The 26042-nt window shown below is 38.9% G+C and overlaps 2 protein-coding genes across 3 annotated transcripts; both read left to right on the forward strand.

Annotated features, from left to right (window-relative positions):
• The first annotated feature begins 1217 nt into the window (after window positions 1-1217).
• Window positions 1218-12006, forward strand: il2rb (interleukin 2 receptor, beta). The gene is made up of 10 exons (XM_054607173.1): window positions 1218-1473; window positions 2341-2444; window positions 2621-2765; window positions 2879-2945; window positions 3098-3191; window positions 3448-3593; window positions 4157-4340; window positions 5817-5919; window positions 6005-6083; window positions 7874-12006. The coding sequence occupies exons 2-10, from the start codon at window positions 2348-2350 to the stop codon at window positions 8648-8650; spliced, it is 1692 nt and encodes a 563-aa protein (XP_054463148.1). The 5' UTR covers window positions 1218-1473; window positions 2341-2347; the 3' UTR covers window positions 8651-12006.
• A 7931-nt stretch (window positions 12007-19937) lies between these two features.
• On the forward strand, window positions 19938-25729 carry c1qtnf6a (C1q and TNF related 6a). 2 transcript variants are annotated; one of them, XM_054607908.1, is made up of 4 exons: window positions 19938-20016; window positions 23141-23344; window positions 23732-24265; window positions 25342-25366. In XM_054607908.1, exons 2-4 carry the CDS (start codon window positions 23149-23151, stop codon window positions 25353-25355), a joined length of 744 nt encoding a protein of 247 aa, XP_054463883.1. In that variant the 5' UTR covers window positions 19938-20016; window positions 23141-23148; the 3' UTR covers window positions 25356-25366. The 2 variants fall into 2 exon arrangements, with proteins under 2 accessions (XP_054463883.1, XP_054463882.1); XM_054607907.1 differs by having other exon boundaries at window positions 23732-25729.
• The last annotated feature ends 313 nt before the right edge of the window (window positions 25730-26042 follow it).

Genomic DNA, 26042 nt, shown 5'->3' on the forward strand with positions numbered 1-26042 from the left:
ATACTTTAACAAATGTTTCTGTTTTACCATCTCTTTTTCTTCCCACTCCATCTGCAGCATGACTTTATTTTCGATATTTAGTTTGATTGACATTCATTTGCACAAATGCTTTTTGTTAATCAAAATCTCCAGGAAAGCTCGCATTAGTCTTTTATCATATATTGTTGCATTGCAGAGGCCCTGGTATGATGAACAAAGGACGCTGTTGATAATTAGGGACTGAACTTTTTATTTGATATGAGATGACTTGAAAAATCCTCCCTAGGCATATTCAGTTGTGGTTTAGACGCTCCCCTTGACTTGAAGTTGATAACCAATCAGATGTCCAGATAAAGCAGTAGCATCCTGTACCACAAAATCTCACACTATTAATGGAATCACTATTTGCAAAAATGATGGGAAACATAAATTGTGCACTCACGTAACAGTTTCGTTCAAACTATTCAACCTTCTTTTAACAGCAGCTCTCACAAGAAAAGGTTCAACTAAAAATAGATATTTTCTTGATCATCTCTTGGTTTTATAAGCCTCCTCTTATAATAACTTCTATACAGCCCCATAAATATTAGTCCCCTCTCATGGCCAGGTGTCTTATGTTTGAGACCTGAAGTTTATTAACAGTTTGCGATGGATGAGCAAACTAACAATTAGAGGAAATCTATTGAGGCCTGTTGCTACAGAAATGAAATGTTTGGTGACCTTTGAGTGAAAGAGCAGGCTGCTGCTTTAACCTTCCTCTTTCCCGCTATAGAGGCAGATGAGATGTTTATATATGCGTCTTCAGCAGTTGCGGCTGTAACAGCAGTGATTTTGACGCTGTACAACATTTGATTGCGTGTGTGTTTGTAACTTTAATAACCCCATGGTTCTAAATCTGGTAGCTTTAGCCACTTTAATCCTCTGATTCTTTCAGTTTTAAGCCGAGTTTCACTGACATTAACCACTTCATAGGACAACGTGCGAGTTTCCCTTCATACAAACCACTTTACGTTGTGATTGAAACAGGATGTGGTGTGCTTTGTATTTCTTGTTTTTCGGTGCAATTATTGTCTTAATGGCGTCCAGGTAGCTGTTGCTGGTGGTGAGCAGGAGGAGGTGCTCTTCTCTACAGTCCCCCCCCCCCCCCCCCCCCCCGCCCGTCCTCTCACACCATCACACACAGTTTCACGAGGCTTCCTGTAAGCCCCAGACACAGGCTATGTGGTTACGAGTGGAAAATGTCACTGGGCACTTTAAAGAAGACAGAGGGGCGAGAATGAGGAGACAGAGGGATGAGCGACAGACAGAAAGAGAGAGAGAGGGAGGGAGATAGCACAAGAGAATGAGATAGTGATGTGTGAGTAGAGAGACAGAGGGACAGAGAGAGAGACAAAAGCAAAGGACTTTTTCTAAACTCGTCAGTCCAGCAGAGGAGACTGAAATGTGTTTCCTCTCAGGGACCCCCTGCTACCTTTACTGACCGAAGCTCAACAGGTACTGTGTCACTTTCCGCTTACTTGAGTCTATATATTCTACTTTCTTATTATTTAAGTGTCTTTTCACACTGGCTCTTACTTTTCGATTGCATTTAGATGATGATATATCATTTTCCTCATCAGGAACAAGTGTTTTTGGTTTGTTCGTTACGTTTCAATATCATATACAGCGACACATCTGCATTTTCCATGAAGTCACTTACAGTCCTGCTCAGTTCAGGCTTTGATGGAAAAACATCGACTGATGACTCAGACTGGTGACAAACTGTGGGCCTTTACATTAAAAAAATCTCTCAATGATTATCAGTATGGCCAATTAGAAGCTCTTCCTTTATAGCACACTGTTAATATAATTATCTGTAGTGCACCAGAACAGGTGCCAGTGTTCTCAGTCAAGTTTCACTTATAACTGCTTGTTGCCGCCTTCTCAGGATGAGTATTCTGCTCAGTGTGGATCTAGTATTAGTTTCTCTCAAAACTATACACCACTCTGCTGATGATGATCGGCTGACGCAGTTTCAGAAATGAGTTTCTCTACATTAAAAAAGAAAACATCATAGAGGTAGACACTTGTTTGGGTAACTGTTCTCAACTGCTCAGTTTCAATTCAATATGCTTTATTGACATGAATGTAACAAGGACAATAGCGTCAAATAAGATTGTAAAGAAAAAGAAAGAGGTAAAATAACAAGATACGTATTTCAAAATGACCCTTTTGAATTAAATAAATATACAATCTTATTTTTTCATTTTAAGCTACATTCTTCTAGTTCCATTTTACTGCTGAATATGTTCATGTATTTAACAGTATTGATTCATATTCTCATTCTAATGTACAGTATGTACTGATCTTCTCTGCTCACAGTCATATCATGTTCATGGCCATGGAGATCCTGGTGTCCTTACACGTCCTGGCGGTTCTGTTTTCAGTGAATGCAGCACACTCTCACTCTCACAAAGGCTCGCAAGGTATAACTGAGTACGGTCTCAACTGAAAATGTCTTTGTCTCTATGTTATTGTTCTTTCAGCACAAGGGAAAGAAAATAACACTGAGTTCTTGTCCTACATGAAGGACAAGTGCAATGACACTGATAAAGTGACACCGTCCTAATCACTCTTTTTTGTGATGTCTCTGTCACTCAAGGACTCTCCTGCGTGAATGACTTTGTCAACAATGTCAGCTGTACGTGGGACAGCTCTCACATGGCTCCTGGTGTGGACTGCTGGATCATTGGTGTCAAGACAACCTGGATAGTAAAGAACCACATAAGTTATCAGGGAACGATTATGTAAGATGATACAGATATATCTATTTTATGTTGGGCTTTGGAGATTAAAACATTTGGTCAGTTGATAAAATTTGCAGCAGTTTGTGTTCATCTTTGTCCGTTTTCTCACTTAGTCGAAGCTGCAAGCTGAAACAACACCGAAACTCTACTTCAGGTTGCAGTTTTGTCTTTGAAAATCAAGTAAGTCACCAACAAATCATCTACAAGAACATGTAAACATCTGAAATAAATAATAAATCCATGAGAATAACCAACAGTCTTGCTGCAAAGCTAAATGATTCATATGACTTCTGTCTTCACTGTGTAACTGATTATATTATGGGTCCCTCCAGAAGTTCAACCCTTTTAAAGACATGCCCTACATAAGTGTGGAGTGTAACGGGACCATGGTGGAGAACCTCACAAACTATACACCGTACAATCACAGTAAGTGGCTTTTACTCCCTCAGTAAGCTGTCACCTTATTAGTTGCACCTGTAAAGTTATTCACAAATCTAGTTATAAAAGACATTTGACATCATTTCTCATTCATTACAAGAGAATGTTGAAAAAGTGTGTGTGTGTGTGTGTGTGTGTGTGTGTGTGTGTGTGTGTGTGTGTGTGTGTGTGTGTGTGTGTGTGTGTGTGTGTGTGTGTGTGTGTGTGTGTGTGTGTGTGTGTGTGTCCGTGTCTGTGTTTACAGTCAAATTGCATCCCCCGGGTACCCCCAATGTCAGCAGCACTGCCAATGAGACTAGGATATCATGGAGCCACGGCAGTCCTCCCTCTGACTACCTAAAATCCTTTCACTTCCAAGTTCAGATCAAACAGAAGAACAAGTCATGGAACGTGAGTGCCTATGCACATGCATCCATGAATAGACATTTTATAAAAAATACAACTCATTTTTACTACACTCTTTTTCGTAACATGCTATTTAAGCAGAATTGTAAATTATATGCATAAAAGAACAAGATCAAGACCCTATAGCCATGCCAGCAGCTATTTGAGGCCATAGTTAGGCACAGGTACTGTAAGCTAAAAGATGATGTCATCATGCTAACATGATGATGTTTAGCAATGTTTACAATGTCCACCGTTTTAATTTAGCATGTTAGCATGCAAGCATTTGCTAATAAGCACCAACCACAAAGTACGGCTGAGGCTGATGGGAATGTCATTGGTTTTTGCAGACAATTCATTTCCACTATATGTTCTGTATGTTGCACGCTCATGTTCATTTTTGGTTTATTGTTCTGCACAGCAAGGCAGTGCTTGATTTAAAACATTAGTCATACAAATGCCACAGAATTTTGGTTGCTCGTAATTTAAATCAATTTGAGAAATCAATTTTGGTTGTTGAGCTCCAACCCAATTTTAATATTGCACCGAATTGTTTTCATTGTTATCAGGAGGCCAGCACTCTGATCACACTAGAACAAGAGCTAAGCATACCTACTTGGCAACTAAAGGGGCACTGCCAGGTCAGGGTGAGAGTCAAACCTACTGAGGAACCGCACAATAGCCACTGGAGCAATTGGAGTCCAACAACATCCTGGTTTAGTGCGACAGACAAGGTGGCATTACAGGATCAAGGTAACATTTCCATGTTCTTTGAATGACAATTAAAACAGCTCACAGGCTTACAGCTCTCATTTTAACGAGCAGATAGATATCTACTTTCTGGGATCCCAAACTTATCCAAGACCTGCCGGGAAATGTAGTCATCCTTTCTTGTTTAGCGTCAACACCACGCACGGACAAACAGAGCTACATATGGGGTTGCTTCCTTGTAAGCGCTATTAAGGGTCGGGTGTTGTGCCTTAGCAGCCTTTTTTAACAACAAAATAATGTATGACGCGCGATTCTCGTGTGATCTGGTGACATTGTGAGAATCCAGCTTTCACGCAAGATGAGGGAATTTTAGCTCCAAAGCCAGTTTTAATCTCATGTAGTGTTCCCCAGGGTTCAATTTTAGGCCCATTATTATTTTGTTTGTGGTTGTTGCCTCTGGGTCAGCTTATCAAGAAACACAATGCATGTTACCATGCTTAATATAATAAATGGGAAATATATAGTTGTGTGTCAAAAGTAACTATGCTGATGGCAACTATATAATTCCCTATTCCTCAATGAAATCCTGTTATCAGGGCAGAGGCTTACAGACATGAAATGTATTTTAAACTGTTACAACTGTCTCTGCAAAACATCAATCTGGTCAGAAACCATGTCGTCATCCTGGTTGCTGACCTCACTTTTCGGTGCCAAATTAACAGCATAGCTAAAACCTAATTTTAACATTTAAGTAATATTGCAAAGGTAAGGAGCTTTGTATCCCTGGGAAACGCTGAAAATGCTAGCTTTTATGTTCCAAGCCACTGGAACCTCCTACCCATAGTTCTGCTCCAGACTATCGACCTTAACAACTAATTTGAAAACATTCCTTTTAACTGTAGTCTGGTTGCCTTTCTTAATTTTTATTCTATTCACTCTTATTTACTTCTTTTATTGGTTTTAGCCCACATGTCTTAATATCTTTTATTGGTCAACTTTTATTTGATTTTATTATTTTAATTATTTTGGTTTTAATTCTCATGTCTTTTTAATTCTAACTGGTTGGTCACTGAATAGTTTTTTAAATATTTGTTCCTCTTCTTAATGTTTTTAAATAATGTATCATTTATGTGTTTATTTTGAATTGTGGTTACTCATGTCTTGGGTTTTATTTTGACACTTTCAATATAGTGTTTGGTGCTGCAGCTTCCGTGGTTGCTCACATGTTGTGCATCACATTGTGTAATGGAATGAAATGTGCTATATAAGCTTACCTATGAGTCAATAGACAGAAGTAAATAATTTTCTTGCATTTAAAACCCACAAGGAAAGATATTGAAGAACCAGTTATACACAACATCTTCCCCTTAAGAAGCACATTAGCAACAAAGGAAGGTTTGGGTTGAAATGATGAGAGCCTGTAAACGAATTACTAGATATAAAAGATTTGCGGGAGAACAAAAAAGATTTACTTCTAAATGCATTTTTGCACATTGTAATGTCAGCTCTCTGTTTCAGAGTGGCACCTGGGTCTGACATCACTGCTAACATGGGGAATAATGTTCAGCTTGGGTATCATCGTTGTAACGCTAGTCCTCTACATGACTTATGCGAGCAGAAGGTGAGTTTAATGAGTGTGCCTGTCTCTGTGTGCGTTTGTTGTGATGCACTATGTCTTATTTATTTGCTCCCTTTTGCCATTTCAGGTTCCTCAAAGGAAAGCCGTTACCAAACCCTTCTAAATACTTTCACACTCTCCACTCTGTACACGGAGGAAATCTAAAGGTAAAATAAACCTTCTAACCGAGCACTAATCCTTTAACCACTATGTTCTTACCACATAGAGCATTTTGACAGATGTGCTTTACACACTGTAGTCTTTACCAGGAAATCTCATGAACTATTTACACACACAGGTAACATAATTCTCTAATAGTCACATAGCAAGCAATATTCAAGTATGATTAACTTTTCACTTTGATTTCTTATTTTGGTTACTTTTTAAATTTCTTTCCAGTTGCTTCTCTGTAATTTATCCTTCAACATTGGTTTGACGACATTGATTTAATTAATTAATTGTCGGCTTTTTTATTTTATTTTTAATGTCAGAAATGCTCATCTCACTGTGATTCACAGCTACAACAAAAGTGTTCATGTATTAACCACAATTAAAACAATAGGCTGTGGCATTGGGTTGGGACACCTGGGACGCTGGACAGATTTTTTTGTTTCTAGTGTCTCCCCTCTCCTAATTGGAGTGTCCCAGGGTTCAATGCTGGGACCATTTGTATTCTCACTGTATATACTATGTTCAGTCATGGCTACGTCATACATGTATAACCCTACAAATGCTCCATTGGTGGAAGCATTACTGACTTTATTTTGTTATGTGAAAGCAGCAATACCACACTATAAAGATACTCAACCTCAATAAAAAGTCCTGCATTCAAAGTAGTACTTTAGTAAATTTATTTAGTTTTCTGCAAATAACTAGCAACTTTAGCTGTCAAACTAATTTAGTGGGTTAACAAAGTACAATATTTCCCTTTGAAATGTAGTGAAGTAAAAGTATAAATTAGCATCAAGTGTACATTCTTAAGTACCTTGAAATCCATTTAAGTTACCTTTAAGGAACTAAGTACTTGACCTATATGATATCCAACTTAGTTTTATAGGTTGTCTAATATATGGTAAAAATGTTATGTCTGCAAATTTCCATTTATTCAATTCTGGTAAAAAAAAAAACTTATTCATCTGCATTCTAAAATCTGTTATTAGTCAGTTTACTAGTCTTGAGTTCCAATTGGCCTGTGAAAACAGTATAATATATTTTGGGGCTTAAGGGTGATTTGTCAAGTCTTAGAAATGAACCCTGATGATGTCATAGTGATGTCACAAATAGCAGGTGTGTAGGTTGTTAGATTACCAGGCAGGGAGGGAAAAGGAATGTTAATGGTTGCATCATGGGATATGCAGCAGAGTTTTTGGAGCTGGACCCATACTAGGGGCTAAAAGTTCGGATATCTCTGCCTTTGCTGCTTCCATTTTAACCATGCTTTTTAAAATCTACATTGTGTGAGTCCCACAACATTATAAAAAGCATTCAATAAGATAATCCTTTATTAGTCCAATACAACGCTATTGTCGACTATTGGGCAAAATTCCACTGCAAGCCTCCCAAGGAACCTGCTTATGCTATCCTTGGCAAATGTTAAATCATAAAAGAGGCAGACCCAATGCTGCTAGAGGCCCCTTTGCCGTTGAATAACTTCCTTGCCTATTTTCAGTTAGCAGTTTTGGTTCAGGTTAATAAAAAGTGAAATGGTCACTCCCCAGTCACCATTGACTTCCAGTTAAAAGGAACAGAGTTACAGTCACAGTCTGTTCCAGATTCGAACAATCTCGCAAAATAATATGTCTGTTGTTGTGGTTTGTCTGTTGCTTGGATTCAAAACAACAATGACTCACACTCACATACAAAGAAAATGAAACTGAAACGTTTATGACTACACATTTAGAAACTCTACTATGGTGTCTTTCTTCAACTGTATTTTCTACTTTTTCCTTCTCCTTAGAAATGGATGAATCCTCAGTCGGCTTCTGAGTCATTCTTCACAGCCCATCCATGCGAAATCATCTCCCCGGTTGAGATATGCGAAAGCTGGGATGTTGTCTCCTCCACCTCTCCCTCCTCCAGCTCCACCAGTGTCCTGCTTCACTTCAGGAGTGACCCCTCGGCCGGCTCAGACACCAGCGGGGTCGTTGACAATTCCTCCTCCTCTTCATCCTGCTTCTCCAACATGGGCTACTTCATGTCCAGCACCTCAGGCAGCTCAGCACGATCTGACCCCAATCCTGCTTACTTCACCTATCAGGATGATTTCCACGGTCTACACAACAGCCTCAACCTTCGCCTCTCCCTCCGCCCTTCCCACGACAACTCTCGCACCTACGAGAGCTTGAAGAGGGAACCGCAGAGCCCTGACTCTGGCTTTTGCATCGGAAAGGAAGATGAAGAAGGCAGGGAAGATGAAAGGTTTGCTAATGTAGAAGAGGAAGAGGTTTCACATGATAATCCGAGCCCTCCTCTTCTCATTCTCCCTCTTCATCGTCTTTCTCAGATGTGCCCAACCTCCTCTGCTCCACCCCCTCCTAACGCTCCCAGTCTAATTCTGATATCCTCTGATAGCCAACAGGTGGACGAACCTGTGGCAGCTGCTTTTGGCAACTATGCGGCCTGGCCTATGGCTGGTGCCATGTGCAGGTCTTCCTCCATGCCTATGGAGCCCTGCAAAACAGGGTATCTGACCCTCAAAGAGCTACAGACAACATTCAGCAATAAATCTATCTGAAAAATCAGTAATGTATCTGAAAGAATCCCTGTTCGATTACCAGTTTTTCATTGAATGTGTTTACATTACTTAAGTTCCATGATTATTATGCTTGATTCAGTTTTTGGTCATTTAGGGAGAGCAGAACAAGCTTATGTCGTCTTAGCAAACAGTTGCCTACTTATACATCCAACAGAAGCTGAGCTATATTAGCATTTATGTTATGTTATGTTTCTGACCACTTGATGAATGTAAATCCAATATTTATTCTCTTCTTTGCCCTGTTTCAGTGAAATATTTGGCTCCGTAGCTGTTAACTGTTTCACTATGTCCCCCAGTTAACCACCAGCTGGCTGTTGTTTGGTACTGGATAATCTCATGTACAGAGAACGTTTTGGCTCCAAAAAAAGCTTCTGCTGCTTAAAACAATGTTAACAAAACCGGTCAGAGTGAACCAAAACAGTAAAGTTTTTGGCTGGAATTCCAAAACAGTAAGCGAAACTCGCAGATCCGTTCTTTGGGGCTCAAGGTTACTGCAGGGTTGGGTGATAATTCTGTGCTGGTACGCCTCAAGTGCAAACCCTTTCACATTACACAGAGCCATTTGATCAACTGTATATATTACAAAACAAATGAGTGGAGCAGCTTTTAAATACAATTTAATTGTGTTGCTATATATTTCCTCCAAATCAACATTTGATTTACTTTGCTTACTGAGAACAATACTTGTACAGGATTTTTGGGGAAAAGATAATAAGGCCTGTAAGTGGAAACAGGGTTCCAATGAACAGTCTGACACAGCATCGTTAAAGAATAACCTGACCTTGAATAAAAGGGATAGAGTCAGATATATGAGGGAGACTAAAAGTTAACCAGTTGTATATACTGTTCATAGCCATACTGACTTGGACTGCTGGGTCATTATTTAGCCGATATACTGTATATGTAGAATTGTGTACAATACCTCATTGTTGAATGTGTACAATACTCTGGGACTCCTAAGTATTTTTTTTTTCAGTATGCTTCATTTATATAAATTTTAAAATGCATACAAAGTAGCATTGCAAATCAAAGCAAGTTGACATTACTTTAAACATTACTTTTAAAAACAGACAAAAATACAATTTTAGGTTGCTTTTAATTACTTTAACTTTAATCTTACAAAGACATATGTTGTGAGAGCTCCTTAAAATTTCTAATATCATCCTAAAAAAAAAGAAATCTTCATTTCTGCAGGCAGAATCTGGGATTTTGAAAGCAGGGAAAAGTGATTTTAGACGTATTTTGATTATGTACATTGTGATAAATTACTTATAATAGAGAACATATTGCTTGAGAGTTAAATCATGCAAAGACATTGTTGTGAATGATTTATGTTATTGCTTGCATGACCCAAGTTTCAGGGCATGAAAATGACCAACATTTAAGCTTTTAATTGAGTGATTTGAGTCTATACTGATCTGCTGTCAAAAGAAAGGCAGCTCGTTTGCCACTGATGTTTTTGGTATTTAATCTATTTTTTTGGTTTATTTTAATAAATAATTTCATGCTGTTTAAGAGATCGATTTGAATACCTTATGAATCAGAATTATTCATTGTTTCACAAACAGATTATCCACTTGCTAAAGTTTAATAAACAACTGGTTTAGTGTAGACAAGTATTAGTATAATATTTATCAGGTCGCTATTTCTGGATTCATGTTAATCATTGAGGTCAGTGGTAAATGTTGCTGCTCTTGCTTCTACACATGCAGTATATTTCCGATGCACACTGTTGTAACATCTGTGCAGAGACCAAACAAAATAAAACTGCTGGTAGAAATGGGTCACCCTTTGACTTCCTGTGTCGTTGTGGAATGAGGGCTGAGGGGTGGGCATGTGTAAGAGTGTGAGAAGCAGAATGAGCTGTGTGCGTGTAGTTTTGAGTGTTGACATGTCCTGTCAGGTGGTCCTGGTGGTGTGTGAGAGAGTGAGAATGTGTATTAGAGTGTGGTTTGACATTTAACTCAGATGGAACCAGCGACATCCGTTCACCTCACAGAGAACATACGATATTTAGCCATGTCAGTAAAAAACAACACAGATGTTGCTTTTCATCAGTGTTCAGTGTTTAATCTCTTCATTTCATGTCACAAGAGCTCTGTTATACCTCATACACAAATGATGTCAAACTTTATTGAACTGCACACAAAGTAGTGATATTTGTCATAAATGGAGCACTCTCATGTGTCAGCTGAGTGTCGTAGTACTCACAGCCTTTTTTTTCATGGCCCATTATGCTGACCCAAATGGAAAAATGATGCAGTAAAGTGAGAGCTGGCATGTCTCTGTTTTTTGTAAATCAGACATCTTTCTGGGTCACCAATCAAACTCAAGCCAATGGGTTATTTTCACCCAGTGTTAGACACAACACGCTAAAGTTTTAACTTTTCTCATAAATGCGTTGTGAGTTGTACAAACGTGTATGTGACAATCAAAACTGTATTAGATACACATGCTATTAACGGTCAGTCACAAATAATGACGTGAGTTAATAAAGAGCTTGAGTAAGTTATAACACATTGCAACCATACCATATTTAGATTGGGGAAAAAACACAACAGTTCTATGAAAACTGTTATATTTAATGATGTATTTAACATAAAACTAGCGCCTAGGGGCAAATACAATGTTTTCTTCCGAGGAAATTTTGCAAGGGCACCTTTTTAAATTAACGTTAGGACAGGCCGTCACATTGATTAAGAAACTTTTTTAAAAAACAATAAAGGTAGTGCAGTAAAGGAAAATATTTGAAGTGGGGAGTAAAATGCATTTCTTTCATAAAAATAAGTAACAAAGTGTGCAAAAACAAACTGTTATATCGCTTTTAAACTTTTGGAGATGTATCAAAAATAAAATTTTAACTCCATTTAACCCTGTGGTGCTCAAGATTTTAAAATGTATCTATTAAACTAGACACTCCAAGCTCCACAATAATAGAAACAGTTTTTAAGATTTATTCAGATTATTGAAATTCTTTTAGTTTTTAAGTTATTCTCATTTCCATTCTCGCCATTCATTCTCCATGTAATTTGCTACAACTCATAAGATAAGTATAAGATAATAATATATATCTTTTGGCTTTGTCTCCTTTGGTCAATACTTTTATACTTTAACTTTTTTATGACATAGTATTCTAAGACTTTTTATGACATAGAATAAAATTACATTTTAATCAATCTTGAAATCACGGTTGGTCTTTACTGGGTAAACTTAACAATTAAGAAATGACTCTGGAGAAAATGTGAGTGAACATAATTGCTGGCTAAGTTGACCTGAGCTTGAAGACTGGATAACTGTTCCCATAATGCTGTTTTTACTCTCATAAGCCATGTAACAAAAAGCTCAGAAAATGATGTCATAAATAAATAAATAAATGATGAAGTTTATTATTAAGTGGATCTTGTTTACATTGCACTGTGTAATCATACAGACTCCCCCCAACTTTACTAACTGAACGTTAAGCTATGTCCTTACCAATATGTTAATTTTGCTGAACACTGCATGGTATTGTTAACAGAGGGCATTTAGGCAGACTAAATATTGTTATATCTCGGTCAGCGCTGCAAAGAGGGGGGCCTCATTGAATTTTCTCTGTTATTAGCTAATGTAAATATCTTGACAGTTAATAATCAAAAACGGTCGTATTATGTTTTCTTTGTTATTATGTTTTGCCGTGAAATGAACTATTCTGAGGTAGATTGCCAGCAACGGCGTTAGTCAATCACTAAGCACTTTGCATTGCCGTTATTTCTTAAATTTATTGCCCGGAATTTTTCCTTTGCAGCAAAACGTTTTAAGAGCTTAATATCTTGATTTATTGGATCCAGTTAAATAATTTTAACTAACTAACTAACTAACTAACTAACTAACTAACTAACTAACTAACTAACTATATTTAAGGTAAAAAAAAGTCCCAGAAAGTTATAGTTTAGCATGTCAAAAAAGTCATAGTATAGTATGCAAAAAAGTCAAAATATAGTATGTGAAAAAAACTCATAAAATTGTATAGTATGTCGTAAAAAGGGATAGTATAATATGTCGAAAAATATAATGAAAGTCATAGTATGGAGAGTGGGAGGAAGCTGGTAGAGAGCGATAGTACTGTAAGTCGCAAAATGCCATGAAAAGTGGCTGATGGATGCACTTATATTTTGTCTAGAAAAAAATCATAATATAGTTTGTGTGAAAAAGGCAAAAGAATACATTCATTCCTATTTGGAGGACAACCCTGCTCTACCACTGAGTCACAGTCGCCCCATAGTATGTCCTAGGTTGGAGAGTTGGAGGAAGGTGATAGAGTTTCATAGTATTGTACGTCACAAAAAGTCATGATTTCCCATGTCTGTCTCTGTGTGTGAAGAGTGGGCGTGGTTCCTACCTGGTCTCCTCCCGGCTCCCTCCTGATTACAACTCATTCACCTCACCTGTTCCAGTCTGCTCAGCTGCCTTCCATCTTCTCATCAACCCAGCAGTATATCTACCCCGGTTTACCATCCACTCATGGCCAGATCGTTGTTACAACCTTATGGTATTTTAGCCGTTCTTGGCCGCCCAGTGGATGTGTTTTTCTGAGTGTATTCCGCGTATATCTTTGTACTTACGTTGTCTCCCTGTGCCTCCAAGATCATCATCTCCGGTTCCCCACCCTACTGCCTTGCTTGCTCACACCCCACTCTGCTTGCCCTGCTTTGCACAGACAATCATCCACCATTGCCCTGTCACACTAGGTCTCTACTCCTCCATTTCAGCCCTGATCATTCTCACCACCCATATAAACCTTCTGTTGCTTACCTTGTCTGTGTCTGAGTTTTCTTCAGTCCCTGTGACATATAGTATGTCATGAAAAGTCATTGTATAGTATGTCGAAAAGTCATAGTATAGTAGATCGGAAAAGGTCTTAAAATGTAAGACTATAAGAAATACTATAGTCTTACTTTAGTCAAAAAAAACTCATAGTGTAATATGTAAAAAGAAATTGAAATATAGTATGCCGAAAAAAGTCTTTAAAGTAATACTATAGTATGTCTGAGAAAATTAATAGTGTAGTATGTCAAAAAAGTCATAGTATGTTAAAAAACCAAAATATAGTATGTCCTAAAAATTTCATAAAAAGACGTATAGTATTTAAGTGAATGGCGAGAATGGAAATGAGAATAACTTAAAAACTAAAAGAATTTCAATACTCTGAATAAATCTTAAAAACTGTTTCTATTATTGTGGAGCTTGGAGTGTCTAGTTTAATAGATACACTTTAAAATCTTGAGCACCACAGGGTTAAATGGAGTTAAAATTTTATTTTTGATACATCTCCAAAAGTTTAAAAGCGATATAACAGTTTGTTTTTGCACACTTTGTTACTTATTTTTATGAAAGAAATGCATTTTACTCCCCACTTCAAATATTTTCCTTTACTGCACTACCTTTATTGTATTTCAGAGTATAATATGTCTTGAAAAACGTCATAAGAAAATGAGTACTACAGTATGCGAATATACTATGTATATATATATACAGTGGGTACGGAAAGTATTCAGACCCCTTTAAATTTTTCACCCTTTGTTTCATTGCAGCCATTTGCTAAAATCGAAAAAGTTCATTTTTTTTTTCGCATTAATGTACACTCAGCAACCCATCTTGACAGAAAAAAACAGAAATGTAGAATTTTTTGCAAATTTATTAAAAAAGAAAAACTGAAATATCACATGGTCATAAGTATTCAGACCCTTTGCTGTGACACTCATATTTAACTCACATGCTGTCCATTTCTTCTGATCCTCCTTGAGATGGTTCTACTCCTTCATTGGAGTCCAGCTGTGTTTAATTAAACTGATTAGACTTGATTAGGAAAGGCACACACCTGTCTATATAAGACCTTACAGCTCACAGTGCATGTCAGAACAAATGAGAATCATGAGGTCGAAGGAACTGCCCAAGGAGCTCAGAGACAGAATTGTGGCAAGGCACAGATCTGGCCAAGGTTACAAAAGAATTTCTGCAGCACTCAAGGTTCCTAAGAGCACAGTGGCCTCCATAATCCTTAAATGGAAGAAGTATGGGATGACCAGAACTCTTCCTAGACCTGGCCGTCCAGCCAAACTGAGCAATCGTGGGAGAAGAGCCTTGGTGAGAGAGGTAAAGAAGAACCCAAAGATCACTGTGGCTGAGCTCCAGAGATGCAGTAGGGAGATGGGAGAAAGTTCCACAAAGTCAACTATCACTGCAGCCCTCCACCAGTCGGGGCTTTATGGCAGAGTGGCCCGACGGAAGCCTCTCCTCAGTGCAAGACATATGAAAGCCTGCATAGAGTTTGCCAAAAAACACATGGAGGACTCCCAAACTATGAGAAATAAGATTCTCTGGTCTGATGAGACCAAGATTGAACTTTTTGGCGTTAATTCTAAGCGGTATGTGTGGAGAAAACCAGGCACTGCTCATCACCTGCCCAATACAATCCCAACAGTGAAACATGGTGGTGGTGGCAGCATCATGCTATGGGGGTGTTTTTCAGCTGCAGGGACAGGACGACTGGTTGCAATTGAAGGAAAGATGAATGCGGCCAAGTACAGAGATATCCTGGAAGAAAACCTCCTCCAGAGTGCTCAGGACCTCAGACTGGGCCGAAGGTTCACCTAACAAGACAATGACCCGAAGCACACAGCTAAAATAACAAAGGAGTGGCTTCGGAACAAGTCTGTGACCATTCTTGACTGGCCCAGCCAGAGCCCTGACCTAAACCCAATTGAGCATCTCTGGAGAGACCTGAAAATGGCTGTCCACCAACGTTCACCATCCAACCTGACAGAACTGGAGAGGATCTGCAAGGAAGAATGGCAGAGGATCCCCAAATCCAGGTGTGAGAAACTTGTTGCATCATTCCCAAGAAGACTCATGGCTGTACTAGCTCAAAAGGGTGCTTCTACTCAACACTGAGCAAAGGGTCTGAATACTTATGACCATGTGATATTTCAGTTTTTCTTTTTTAATAAATTTGCAAAAATTTCTACATTTGTTTTTTTCTGTCAAGATGGGTTGCTGAGTGTACATTAATGCGAAAAAAAATGAACTTTTTCGATTTTAGCAAATGGCTGCAATGAAACAAAGGGTGAAAATTTTAAAGGGGTCTGAATACTTTCCGTACCCACTGTATATATAATTTAAGTAAGTTCATATCATTTACACTCCAAACAAATCATGAGTCATTTTCAGCGCATTATGCTATGTAAACAAATTATTTCTAAACTTGGTAATGACCTTTCACCTCTGAAACCAAAGGCTTATCAAACACTGTAAGTCCATTCATTCCTAGTCTATAAGAATGGGTAATATTCTCAGATCAGCTTCTGAACCTCACGTTCTTGCCAGAACACCATCTCCCCATCCCAGACAAAAATATTTATCCTTCTTACAACTCCATCTTTATCAGTCAAAGTCTGTATAACTTTGGCCTTTCTCCACTCGTTTTGAAGCAGATCATCTGTTTTCTCAATGACTATGTTGTCAGGTTTTCTGTTTTCCAACAAATTCCAAAGATACTGCAAGATGTTATACATCTCTTACTACAAATAGCAAGGCATGCTTATTGATTGTTTATTTGGATTACATTACGAACGGTTGAGCCAACATATTGTCTTTGCTAGTTTACACACACACACACACACACACACACACACACACACACACACACACACACACACACACACACACACACACACACACACACACACACACACACACACACACACTCTCTCTCTCTCTCTCTAACTAAGCACACTACGGAAATACATAATATAGTCACTTAGCAACCATAACAGGAAACAAAATATTGGCAAACCTTGAACCCTCATCAGTCAGGTCCTAAACAAACACAAAGGTACCGTTAGGCCTACGACACACACCTTAAGTTTGAACTTAAGTCTATTTTAATTTACCTGCATTACCCTTTCAAATTAAAAGCACTCACCTTGACAATGGATAAATTAGCACAACCTTAAGAAACACATAGAAAATTAACAAACAATAAAACCACTCATTATACAAATACAATGGACCAATGCCGAAGGATGTTTAAAAGTCCAGTAGTTGAGTTAATGTTCTTACTTTCCACCACTGGTCTTGGGTTTCATTGGTGACCCAATGTTTTTCTGCCCGTTGGCACTAGGTTGAATTAACCTAGTATTGTCTCTTTAACATATTTTACCCAGTGATTTATTTTGTGTGAATATGTTTACATTTCTCATTCGTGTCCCAGAATTAACTTAGGTATCTTTGACGCACTATGTATTTTCTGTCACTAGGTGACATTAGAAAACTGAACCAAAACGAATCAGAGACTCCTCTTCCTCTTCTTCCTCCTCTGTTTTTTTTGTTTGTGTCACTGCTGTCATGTCTGTACAAAATAAACTCTCAATCATCATTATCGTTGCACATTCATTGTGTGACCCGATTAAATAAACATTATCTTTACCTGCTGAGTATTCTGGCAGTGTCCAGCCTGTTTAAATGTCCTCTACTAAGAGAAAATGTCGAGAGAATGAAAAATACCTTGTTGATTCTGTTGAAAAACCACAGGGCTAGTTTTGGATCTTACCCATAGTGAAATAAGAGGATGTGGAGTCTGGCTGATTGTGTGTTTCACTGTCTTTATCAGGAGTAGAAACAGAAAATCACCCCAATGCTGTCAGATACGGAAATCAAAATTTCCACATGGCTCAAATAGTACAATCAACTTATTATAGGTCTTAAAATTTTGCTCGTAAAATTCATTGTTTTTGTGGCAAAGGATTTCAATCGTTTCTTTTTTTCGGGCAAAGTTTGTGAGTTTTAGGGGAAATGATAATGTTTTTAAATGCTTGCCATTTAAAAATTTTTTTAACACAGGTAGGAAATGTAGATCGATTCATAATAATTTCGCTGGCTCATGCTGTGAGCATCAGATTTGTTAGATTCTGAATGTGTGCTTGCTTACCAACTGGCCATCCTCTTTGTTTTTTTTCCTGAGCTTGAACCAAAAGAATGTTTTGAGGTCTAAGATTTGAACCTAGCTCTGGTGTTCAACTTTGAATGCAATGCCCCATAATTATGTTAGCCACTAACATTCGTTTTTGCTGGAAAAATCGGGGTGAGGTTCTGGGGGGCAAATACGATTCTGCTTTGGGCCTCAAAAGTGTCCACAATTTAACCGCACAGGAAAAAGCAAATATCTGTCAAAGGGCGTGATGCTGCTGGAGCTCATAAAATAGATACCAAACAGAGAGATAAATGACTCACAACTGCAACGCTTCCAAATGAAACACAACCTGATAGAACACCAGAGGAGGATTACTGGGGTCAGACAGACATATAGAGACAGCAGACTTATGAGCTCTACTGGGAAATGAGCGTCTGATTCCCAAAGACAACAGACAGTAAATGTTTACAGAAAGACAGCATCAAGACAAGTTTACATCAGCCGGAAAACCAGAGGAATGTTCTCTTGATATAACTGCAGAACAGCCTATGAAACCTCAACCCTCGGGACCCAAAGGCAGTAATGTTCAACAGCTGTGCTCATGTTACACGTGTGCACAAACTCTGCCTCATCCTCCTCTTGTTCTCTGACAGGACTGCCTCATATATGCAAACAGCTGTGACATGGGGTCATAAAATAGACGGATGGAGTTATTCCAGCCACCTCTGCGTCCTCTGCAATAATCTTCATTAAGGAGACAATGGATGTGTATATGTATAAATTTAGGGTTATTATTTCTGAATCATACCCTTTTTTGCTTTCTTTCCAGGCTGAGTACGCTGGCCTGACCCTGTCCGAAGATTAAAAAATGAAAAAAAACAGCACCTTAAAAGCTCATTTATTCAAGGCACGGTCACAGATGAGCAAAAATAACAGCGGCAAATTCACATTTTCCATTTTAGCATCTTGCATGAAGTTCAACTTTGGTGAACTTTGACCAGCAAAGTCACAGCCTCAACCAAAAGCAAAGACTGAGTGTGGTTGACCCACTTGTCACTGCCTACATTCAGCACAGATACCTTTCACTCACCTGCATCCCTGCATGTGTGTCTGTGCCCTAAAACGTTGTATTGTTTATTTGATTTTTATGTAATTTATTCTATGTGATGTCCTGTCTTATCCGGACCCTGAGTCTGAAATAAAAGTTTGATTCCATCAGAGGAAAAAACAAAGTGTGATGACAAACAGGTGCAGTTTATAGCCCTATATTATCAGACAAGAATGTTATCAATGTTGTTTTTTTTAGAAAGAAAACAAAATAAGTCTATTTTGGGCCCCAAGCCAAAAAGGTTGGAAGTCACCGCCTTAAAAGATAACATCATGAAAATATGGCCGGTTTAGATTAGACTAAGACATTCCACGGATGAAAGAAAGTGTACACCACAAGAAACAAAACCTGGCTATTTCATTTTCTTTGCCTTTTGGTCCAAATCTTCAGCATGTTGTTCTCTAGGTTGAATGATAGAGGGTCATCATCAGAAACATCTATGAAGCCAAGTGGTAGCAAGTCTAACAAACAAGGCATTATTCATTCATCCTTTTTTCAATAATGTGTGATCTACCAGCAAATAACATTTTGTCTTTTCATCCGCCAAGAAGCAGCATCACTGGTGTTGCATCTGAAGTTGATCTGGGATCATGTATGGATTACTTTGGTGTGTATGTGAGAGTTTCATTATCAAAGGATAAACGCATTGTATCCTGCAACACTCACCCCTTGAGGTCCAGGGATTCCAAGATCTCTTTTACTGCAGTTTCTGTTCCTAACTTTCTCTCTCAATGCATCCTTTATACTCTGTATAATCACATTTCCCTGCCTCTCTCCAAATCAAACATAAAGCGGAACATTAGTCTTAATTCAGGTCTGGAAATATAGATTACAGCCTCCACCCTCTTTTTCTCTGTTTCTCTCTCTATTGCCAGCTGCAGCAGATTGGAAAGAATGAGGAATGGAGGAATTCAGCACAGAGGAAATGCAGTCCCAGTGGGAACAACCAGGAGTTTAGTGACTTTGTTTATTGTTTATTGGTCTAGAGTTATGGACACGGCTGTTTCTGAAGGGAGTCATCCAGCCGGGATCACAGAAAATGCATCAGTAGCATCAGTTTTTTTTTATCTTCAGTTTAAGGTCACAGGTCCATCTTTAACAGGCAGTAACTATCACACCCCAGATGTTACTACCAGTTAGTAAGTGGACACTTGTTGCCTAAGTCTGCATGAAACTAGGAGGGATCTATAGGACACCTCTCACACAGACACGGGGGGAGAGGGAGAGAGGGCTGCTGACTCAGGAACTGTCTCCCCGTCGGACTGAAGCGGCTGCAGAGACGCGAACGAGGTGAGATTGATTCGGATAAAACATCTGAGCGATCAGTCGTGTGGTCGCATGAGCGCCTTGTTTGGACTTAACGATGAACTTCTGGTTGCGCGTCCGTTTGCGCTCGAGCCGACACCGCACCAGGGCTGCACGAGACCACAAAGAGAAACAGAGCAAAGCCTCCTGCAGAGCTGCACAGTGCACGTGTTGATTCCACTGCGTGTATCCACGCTCGTGTCGTCACTGAGCTTGGACTTTAAAGCTTATACTGGATTATTACAATACATGTGTACATTTTAAATCAGAAAACCAAGAGGCATCAAGATGTAGGCTAAGCTATTCAACAGCTGCTTCCAGAGAATCCAGCCTTTTGTATTTCATGCTCAAGTTTCCATTTCTAGAAGAAGTTTTCCAAGAAAACCAGTTGTGTAATATTCCTATCCCTGGTCAGTGTATGAACTCTAATGAGCATCTGTGGTTTAGTCTGGGAACCCCAACAGAACCTTAACACAAGCTTTCCGCTGCAAGATGTGTGACATCAGATAAAACACCATCAGGACCAACAGTAACATTTTGGATTAAATGTGCACTTTGCAACTGGAGGAAATACAAACACAGATACTGCATTGTGAGTGTTTGGTGGTAAATGATGACAGATCACCATCTGTCAACAGAATTTTGACGATGCATCAGCACTAAAGTTATTGTATAGGGAGAGCAAATGGCACCGCAGCAAGTGTGCATAGACAGTTTATGAGACAATGGGGCCCCATGACATGTAAAAGGCCCCCACAAGACACACAACACATACAAATGATGCAGCTATTGTTTGTCCTTTTCTCTCTGTTTGTGTCTCTTTATAGCCGTTCATGACTTAGTTGTTTTATGTCTCTTTGTTGACATTTTCAACAAATGTGTTGTGCTTGTACTTGTTCTCAGGGGCGTAGCACAATATTTTGGATCCTGTTAGGCATTCTCTATGGGCCCCCCTCGCATCCAGGGGCCGTCAATATTTGCCAAAACTGCCATTTTAATATTTCTTCTAACAAAACACATAGGTTCTTGCTTTTTTCGAAATTGTTGTGCCACTTTGTAGACGTTTTGAGTCTCTTAGTAGTAATTTTGTGTCTCTTTGTAATAATTGGATTTCCTTCATCCTCCAAATGGCGGACAGTTCTCTGACACAGTTTCAAAAAACTTTCAGAAAGATTTGGATTGTATTAGAGTGTAAGTATGTACCTAATAAACTGGTAACTCAATGTAAAAGAGCACAAATACACCTTGTTTCACTTTAAGAATTCCATTGCGAGAGAACAGCATTGGTATAAGTTGTCTTTTTTCTGTTTGTCGCAGACAATGAAGTTTATGAATGCTTAGAATATCTGAGTTTGTGGTCTTTTCCTGAGTTGTCCATAGTCGGTATGGATACAGCTGCCCTGTATAAACACAGCAGCACACACTGTTCTACTTACAGTACACAAAAACTGGCTGATCACTGAGAGTCTGGCAGACAGCCATCACTTTTCCATTGAAAACCACTCAGCTTGGCTTTCTGTATGAGAAAAGCCACTCCACTGACTTTGTCTGGATAAATAAGCCGTTGTGATGAGTCAACCTTTTCCTGAGCTTGGTGATACATTATGGGTGGCCTACAGGGTCATTTTTCATGTGATTTATGATCCTCGTAGCCATGCCCGCTCCCATTATTTAGTATTTTGACATTTTCTTTACTTTTGGGATTTGGATGAGAAGCGCATTAGTGAGTCTTTGAGGCACGTTTTGACCTCTCAGAGTCAGCTTTCTGGATGTATGAGAGCAGTAATCTCCAATGGCATTTTAAAATGCCACTGTGAATGCATGGTCAACTCATAAAGAAATATGCTTATTTTGGTTGTAGGAATGATTCACTTTATAATTTTTTCCCCCTCAGTTCCCTTTTCTTTTCTTCCAGTTGCTAAATGTTTTTTCTGGCTCAGGGTTGAAGATTGCACTTTCTCTTTCCTTCTGCTCTGGGAATGACATCAAGGACACATGATATTTTATTTTCTGAGCAGCTGCTGAAAAACTGATATTTTGACTAGTACATATGTTTCATTAATAGAGAGGAGTAGTCTTTGCTTCTGTTGATTTTCCTCTGTCCTTATGTGAACTTATGATTCTTTTATTTTCTCTTAAATCATTCAAAATGTATTGAAAAGACAAAATTCTGCGTGATTCTTATTCAAATTATTCAATCTTCGAATTGTGTTTAATAAAAAACAGATCGGTGGTGCCTAAAAACATAGCTCTAACTCATCCATGCCTTTATCTCCTTACACTCACTTTTTAAAAATCATTTGAATTGCTTTTAATGCTTTCCAAGGTTTTGCCTCCTTTAATACAGTATTCAGACCTTTTTAACTCCATATGCTGCACCAAGACCACTTCAGCTGTTAATCAAAAGCCTTTGAAAGTTCTGCAGTTCCAGCTCAATTTACTGTTCAGGCCCCAGTTTGACCAGTCCACCATTTTTATTCATACTGAAATAGCTCTTAAACTGTTGGATGATTTGTTATTAGATTATGTACAGACATTCATGGTCCTCAGGGGATGAATCCTAATGACTTTGGTGAGCCTCAGACTTTTCCTCTAGCGCTATCATGATGTTAACATGTGTGCTTTGAGTAAAATGTCAAACTATTTGATGGATTGCCATGAAATTGTGACTATATTATCTATCACAGACATTATTTATTATAGACATGCCTGTACCCCAGAGGATGAATCCTAATGACTTGATCACTTAACTTTTCATCCAGAGCCATCATCAGGGCTTAAGCCGTCCAGTGCTTTACTTTATGACCAAATACCTTCAGAACTAATAACAATCTCATCAGCTTCAGCTGTGTTTTATGCTAATTATCAAATGTCAGCGTGCTAACATGCTAAACTAAGATGGTAAACATAGATTACATTATACTGCTAAGCAATGCTAAACATCTGCTTTTCTGCATTGTCACTGTGAGCTTTAATAGGGGACATCAGTTTACTGAAGCACTGAACCAGATCATTCTCAGTGGGTCCAGATCCACCAGCAGGAATGAACTTAAAGCTACAGAGTCAAAAACTTCCAATCGCCTGACATGTTCCTTTGTTCTTACTGTAGGCACAGCTATGTTGGGTGTCCTCACCCTTCTGTCCCTCAGCTCCCTGGTGGCCCTGGTGCCTCCTCCAAACGTTCCTCCTGTCTTCTGCAGGCAGTGCTGTGATCACCTGGAGCCAGCAGAGGGCAGTGGAGCGGAGCCTCTCACAGCAGGGTTCAACCATGTGCCGGAAGTCCGCACCTACATCAACATGACCATCCTCAAAGGTACTATATCCATTAGGAGGCCCCAAAATACAATACATGTACATCACAACCCGTTTGGGTTCAAATGAGACCACTTTTTGTCTTGGTTCCAGTTTGCCCACCATATATGGCCAAATAGTGTTTGTCTTTTGCTGCTTTAAAAGTTCACATATGCTGATTGACAGACAGAACTTTTAAAAGATTTAAGAGCATACTTCAGGGTTCTTGGAGTATTCTTGTCAAAGTAGCTGCCACGGATTCTATTTAAGTGGAATTTTGGTACCATTTGCAGAAAACTTAAAGGACTCCTTTTCTAGATGTTAGATGTTTATCTTGAATTTAGCTAAACCAGGGAGGGGAAGGTGGCTTTCTTTCTGACAGTAGTATGACTCATTTCACTCTGTGCAGGTGACAAAGGTGACCGTGGCGACAGAGGAACTCCAGGTAAAGGTGGACAAGAAGGCCCTTCAGGCTCCAGAGGTCCCATGGGCTCAAAAGGCTCTAAGGGCCAGGCAGGTCTCCCTGGAGACCCCTGCAAAGACCAGTACTCTGCCTTCTCCGTCGGCCGTCGCAAATCCCTCCACAGCCTGGAGTCCTACCAGGCGCTTGTGTTTGACACGGTCTTCGTCAACCTTGGCGACCACTTCAACATGTTCGATGGGAAATTCCTCTGCAGAGTCCCGGGGATCTACTTCTTTAACATCAACATCCACACGTGGAATTTCAAAGAGACGTATCTACACATCATGCACAACGACACTGAGCAGGCCATCGTTTACGCCCAGCCCAGCGAGCGCTCCATCATGCAGAGTCAGAGCCTGATGCTGGAGCTGGAGCTGAAGGACGAGGTGTGGATCCGTCTGTACAAGAGGGAGAGAGAGAACGCAATTTACAGTGATGATGTCGATGTCTATATCACTTTCAACGGATACCTCATTAAAGGTAGTCTAGAGGGAAACTGAGTGAGGGAAGGCCGAGGATGGGACTGTTGAGCTCAGTGTGATGGAAAGCAGACAAAGTGAACTGACATGGCAGCAGAAATCCAATTCAATGTAAAATTGTTTATATATTCTATATGTAGATTGAAAAAAGTGGTTCAGCTTGCTCCACGGTGGTGCTTGAATCTAAATGGTTACCGAGAATAAAAGATTACCTCTTTGAGATAATGTGAAGAAATAAACCGAATATGCTCATCACCCTAATAGAAAAGGTAATAGTTCAACATACTAACTACACCCATCTTCAAACGCAATTATTTTGAACTCAATTACACACCTGTAAACATTTGTGACAGCATCATGCACTATTGTGACGCTATCACAGTGACAAAATCTGTTCAAAGACAGAAATATATATATAAAAGTACGCCTCAGTCAGCGTCTCCAGGACCACAATTTGCACAAATTACACATTACACAAACACCCAGACTCACAAGGTGAAAACAACACTAGCTACACACTCTTGCGGCTGGGAACTAGTATCGAGAGTGTATCAATCTTCTCATCTAACTCTCAACCAAAAAGCTAAGAAGTCTATTTCCAAACATGGGCTGTTAATGTTCCCTGTAAATTAAAGTGTAAAACTAGATGGATTTAAAATAACGAGTATTTTTTTAGAGATTGAACCCCTAGAGCAATAAGAGTATTGATTTTAAAACACATTAAGACATGGTTTGTCATACATAATTTGCAATATGTTTACTATCAGTGACGAATGAAAATTGAAAGATTTTGAATATACAGTATTCTCGCTCGGTAATGAAGAACTAAGCAGTGGTTTATGCAATTGGATATGATAAGAAAACTTTACTTAGTGAGTTTACAGATTATTGTGAACTGTTGAATTTTGTATGTGGTGCTTAAACATGGTGCTAACTGAACTACAGTTGTGAAACTGCAGGAAGAACAATGTCTGGATGTCACAGAAATATATATTGGATTCATTTTGATTTATTTGTTATGGACTGAACTATGTTCTGTGTACTTGAAAGTTTCTCTCCCTCCCTTTTTTATTATAGTTCCATGTGAATGAAGATAATCTGGAGGCCAAACTGCAACATAAAGCAGTAATAGGTAATCTGACAAGTGAAAAGTTAATTATATTAAATTGACTCATGTCAGCTGTGACACAATAACCTGCAATTAATACAGATATTATTAACTTTGGTACTAACATGACAAATATTAAAGCATTAATGCAGTTATTCCAATTTTATAATTTTCTTTATTGTAGTAATCACACCAATGTACTATGTTTGTACATGTTTTACTAATATTGTTTATACTGATATTAACATTGTGTTTTAGCCACAAATTTGAATGCAGTTCCTCACTGTGAGGAACTGTGAGGATGATTTTAAGTGATCTCATGTCAACCTCTCATTCAGTAAAAACTTTACAAATAAAACAGGCAAAACAGACAACGTGTTTGTGTTTATGTGAAGGCTTAACATTGCTGTTAACACCATCACTGATGATAGCAGCGGTCTCTTTGTTATGATGCTGTTTATCTGCCAGTCAGCCCGTCAGCCAATGCAGCTTTGCAGTGTGTTTCATTTGTTTTAATTTACTATAGTTGTAATAAGTTATTTTCTGATAGTTTGGGATACATGTCAGTATCGGTCCAGCCTGAGTTAAAGGAACAGGAAATTCACCCAGGCGCACAACTTCGCCCACCATGGGAAATGCCTGTGGAGTCGTAGGTTGGTGGGAAGCCAGT

The sequence above is a fragment of the Anoplopoma fimbria genome, chromosome 11 (genome assembly GCF_027596085.1).
Source record: "Anoplopoma fimbria isolate UVic2021 breed Golden Eagle Sablefish chromosome 11, Afim_UVic_2022, whole genome shotgun sequence".
In the NCBI taxonomy this organism is placed as follows: Eukaryota; Metazoa; Chordata; class Actinopteri; order Perciformes; family Anoplopomatidae; genus Anoplopoma; species Anoplopoma fimbria.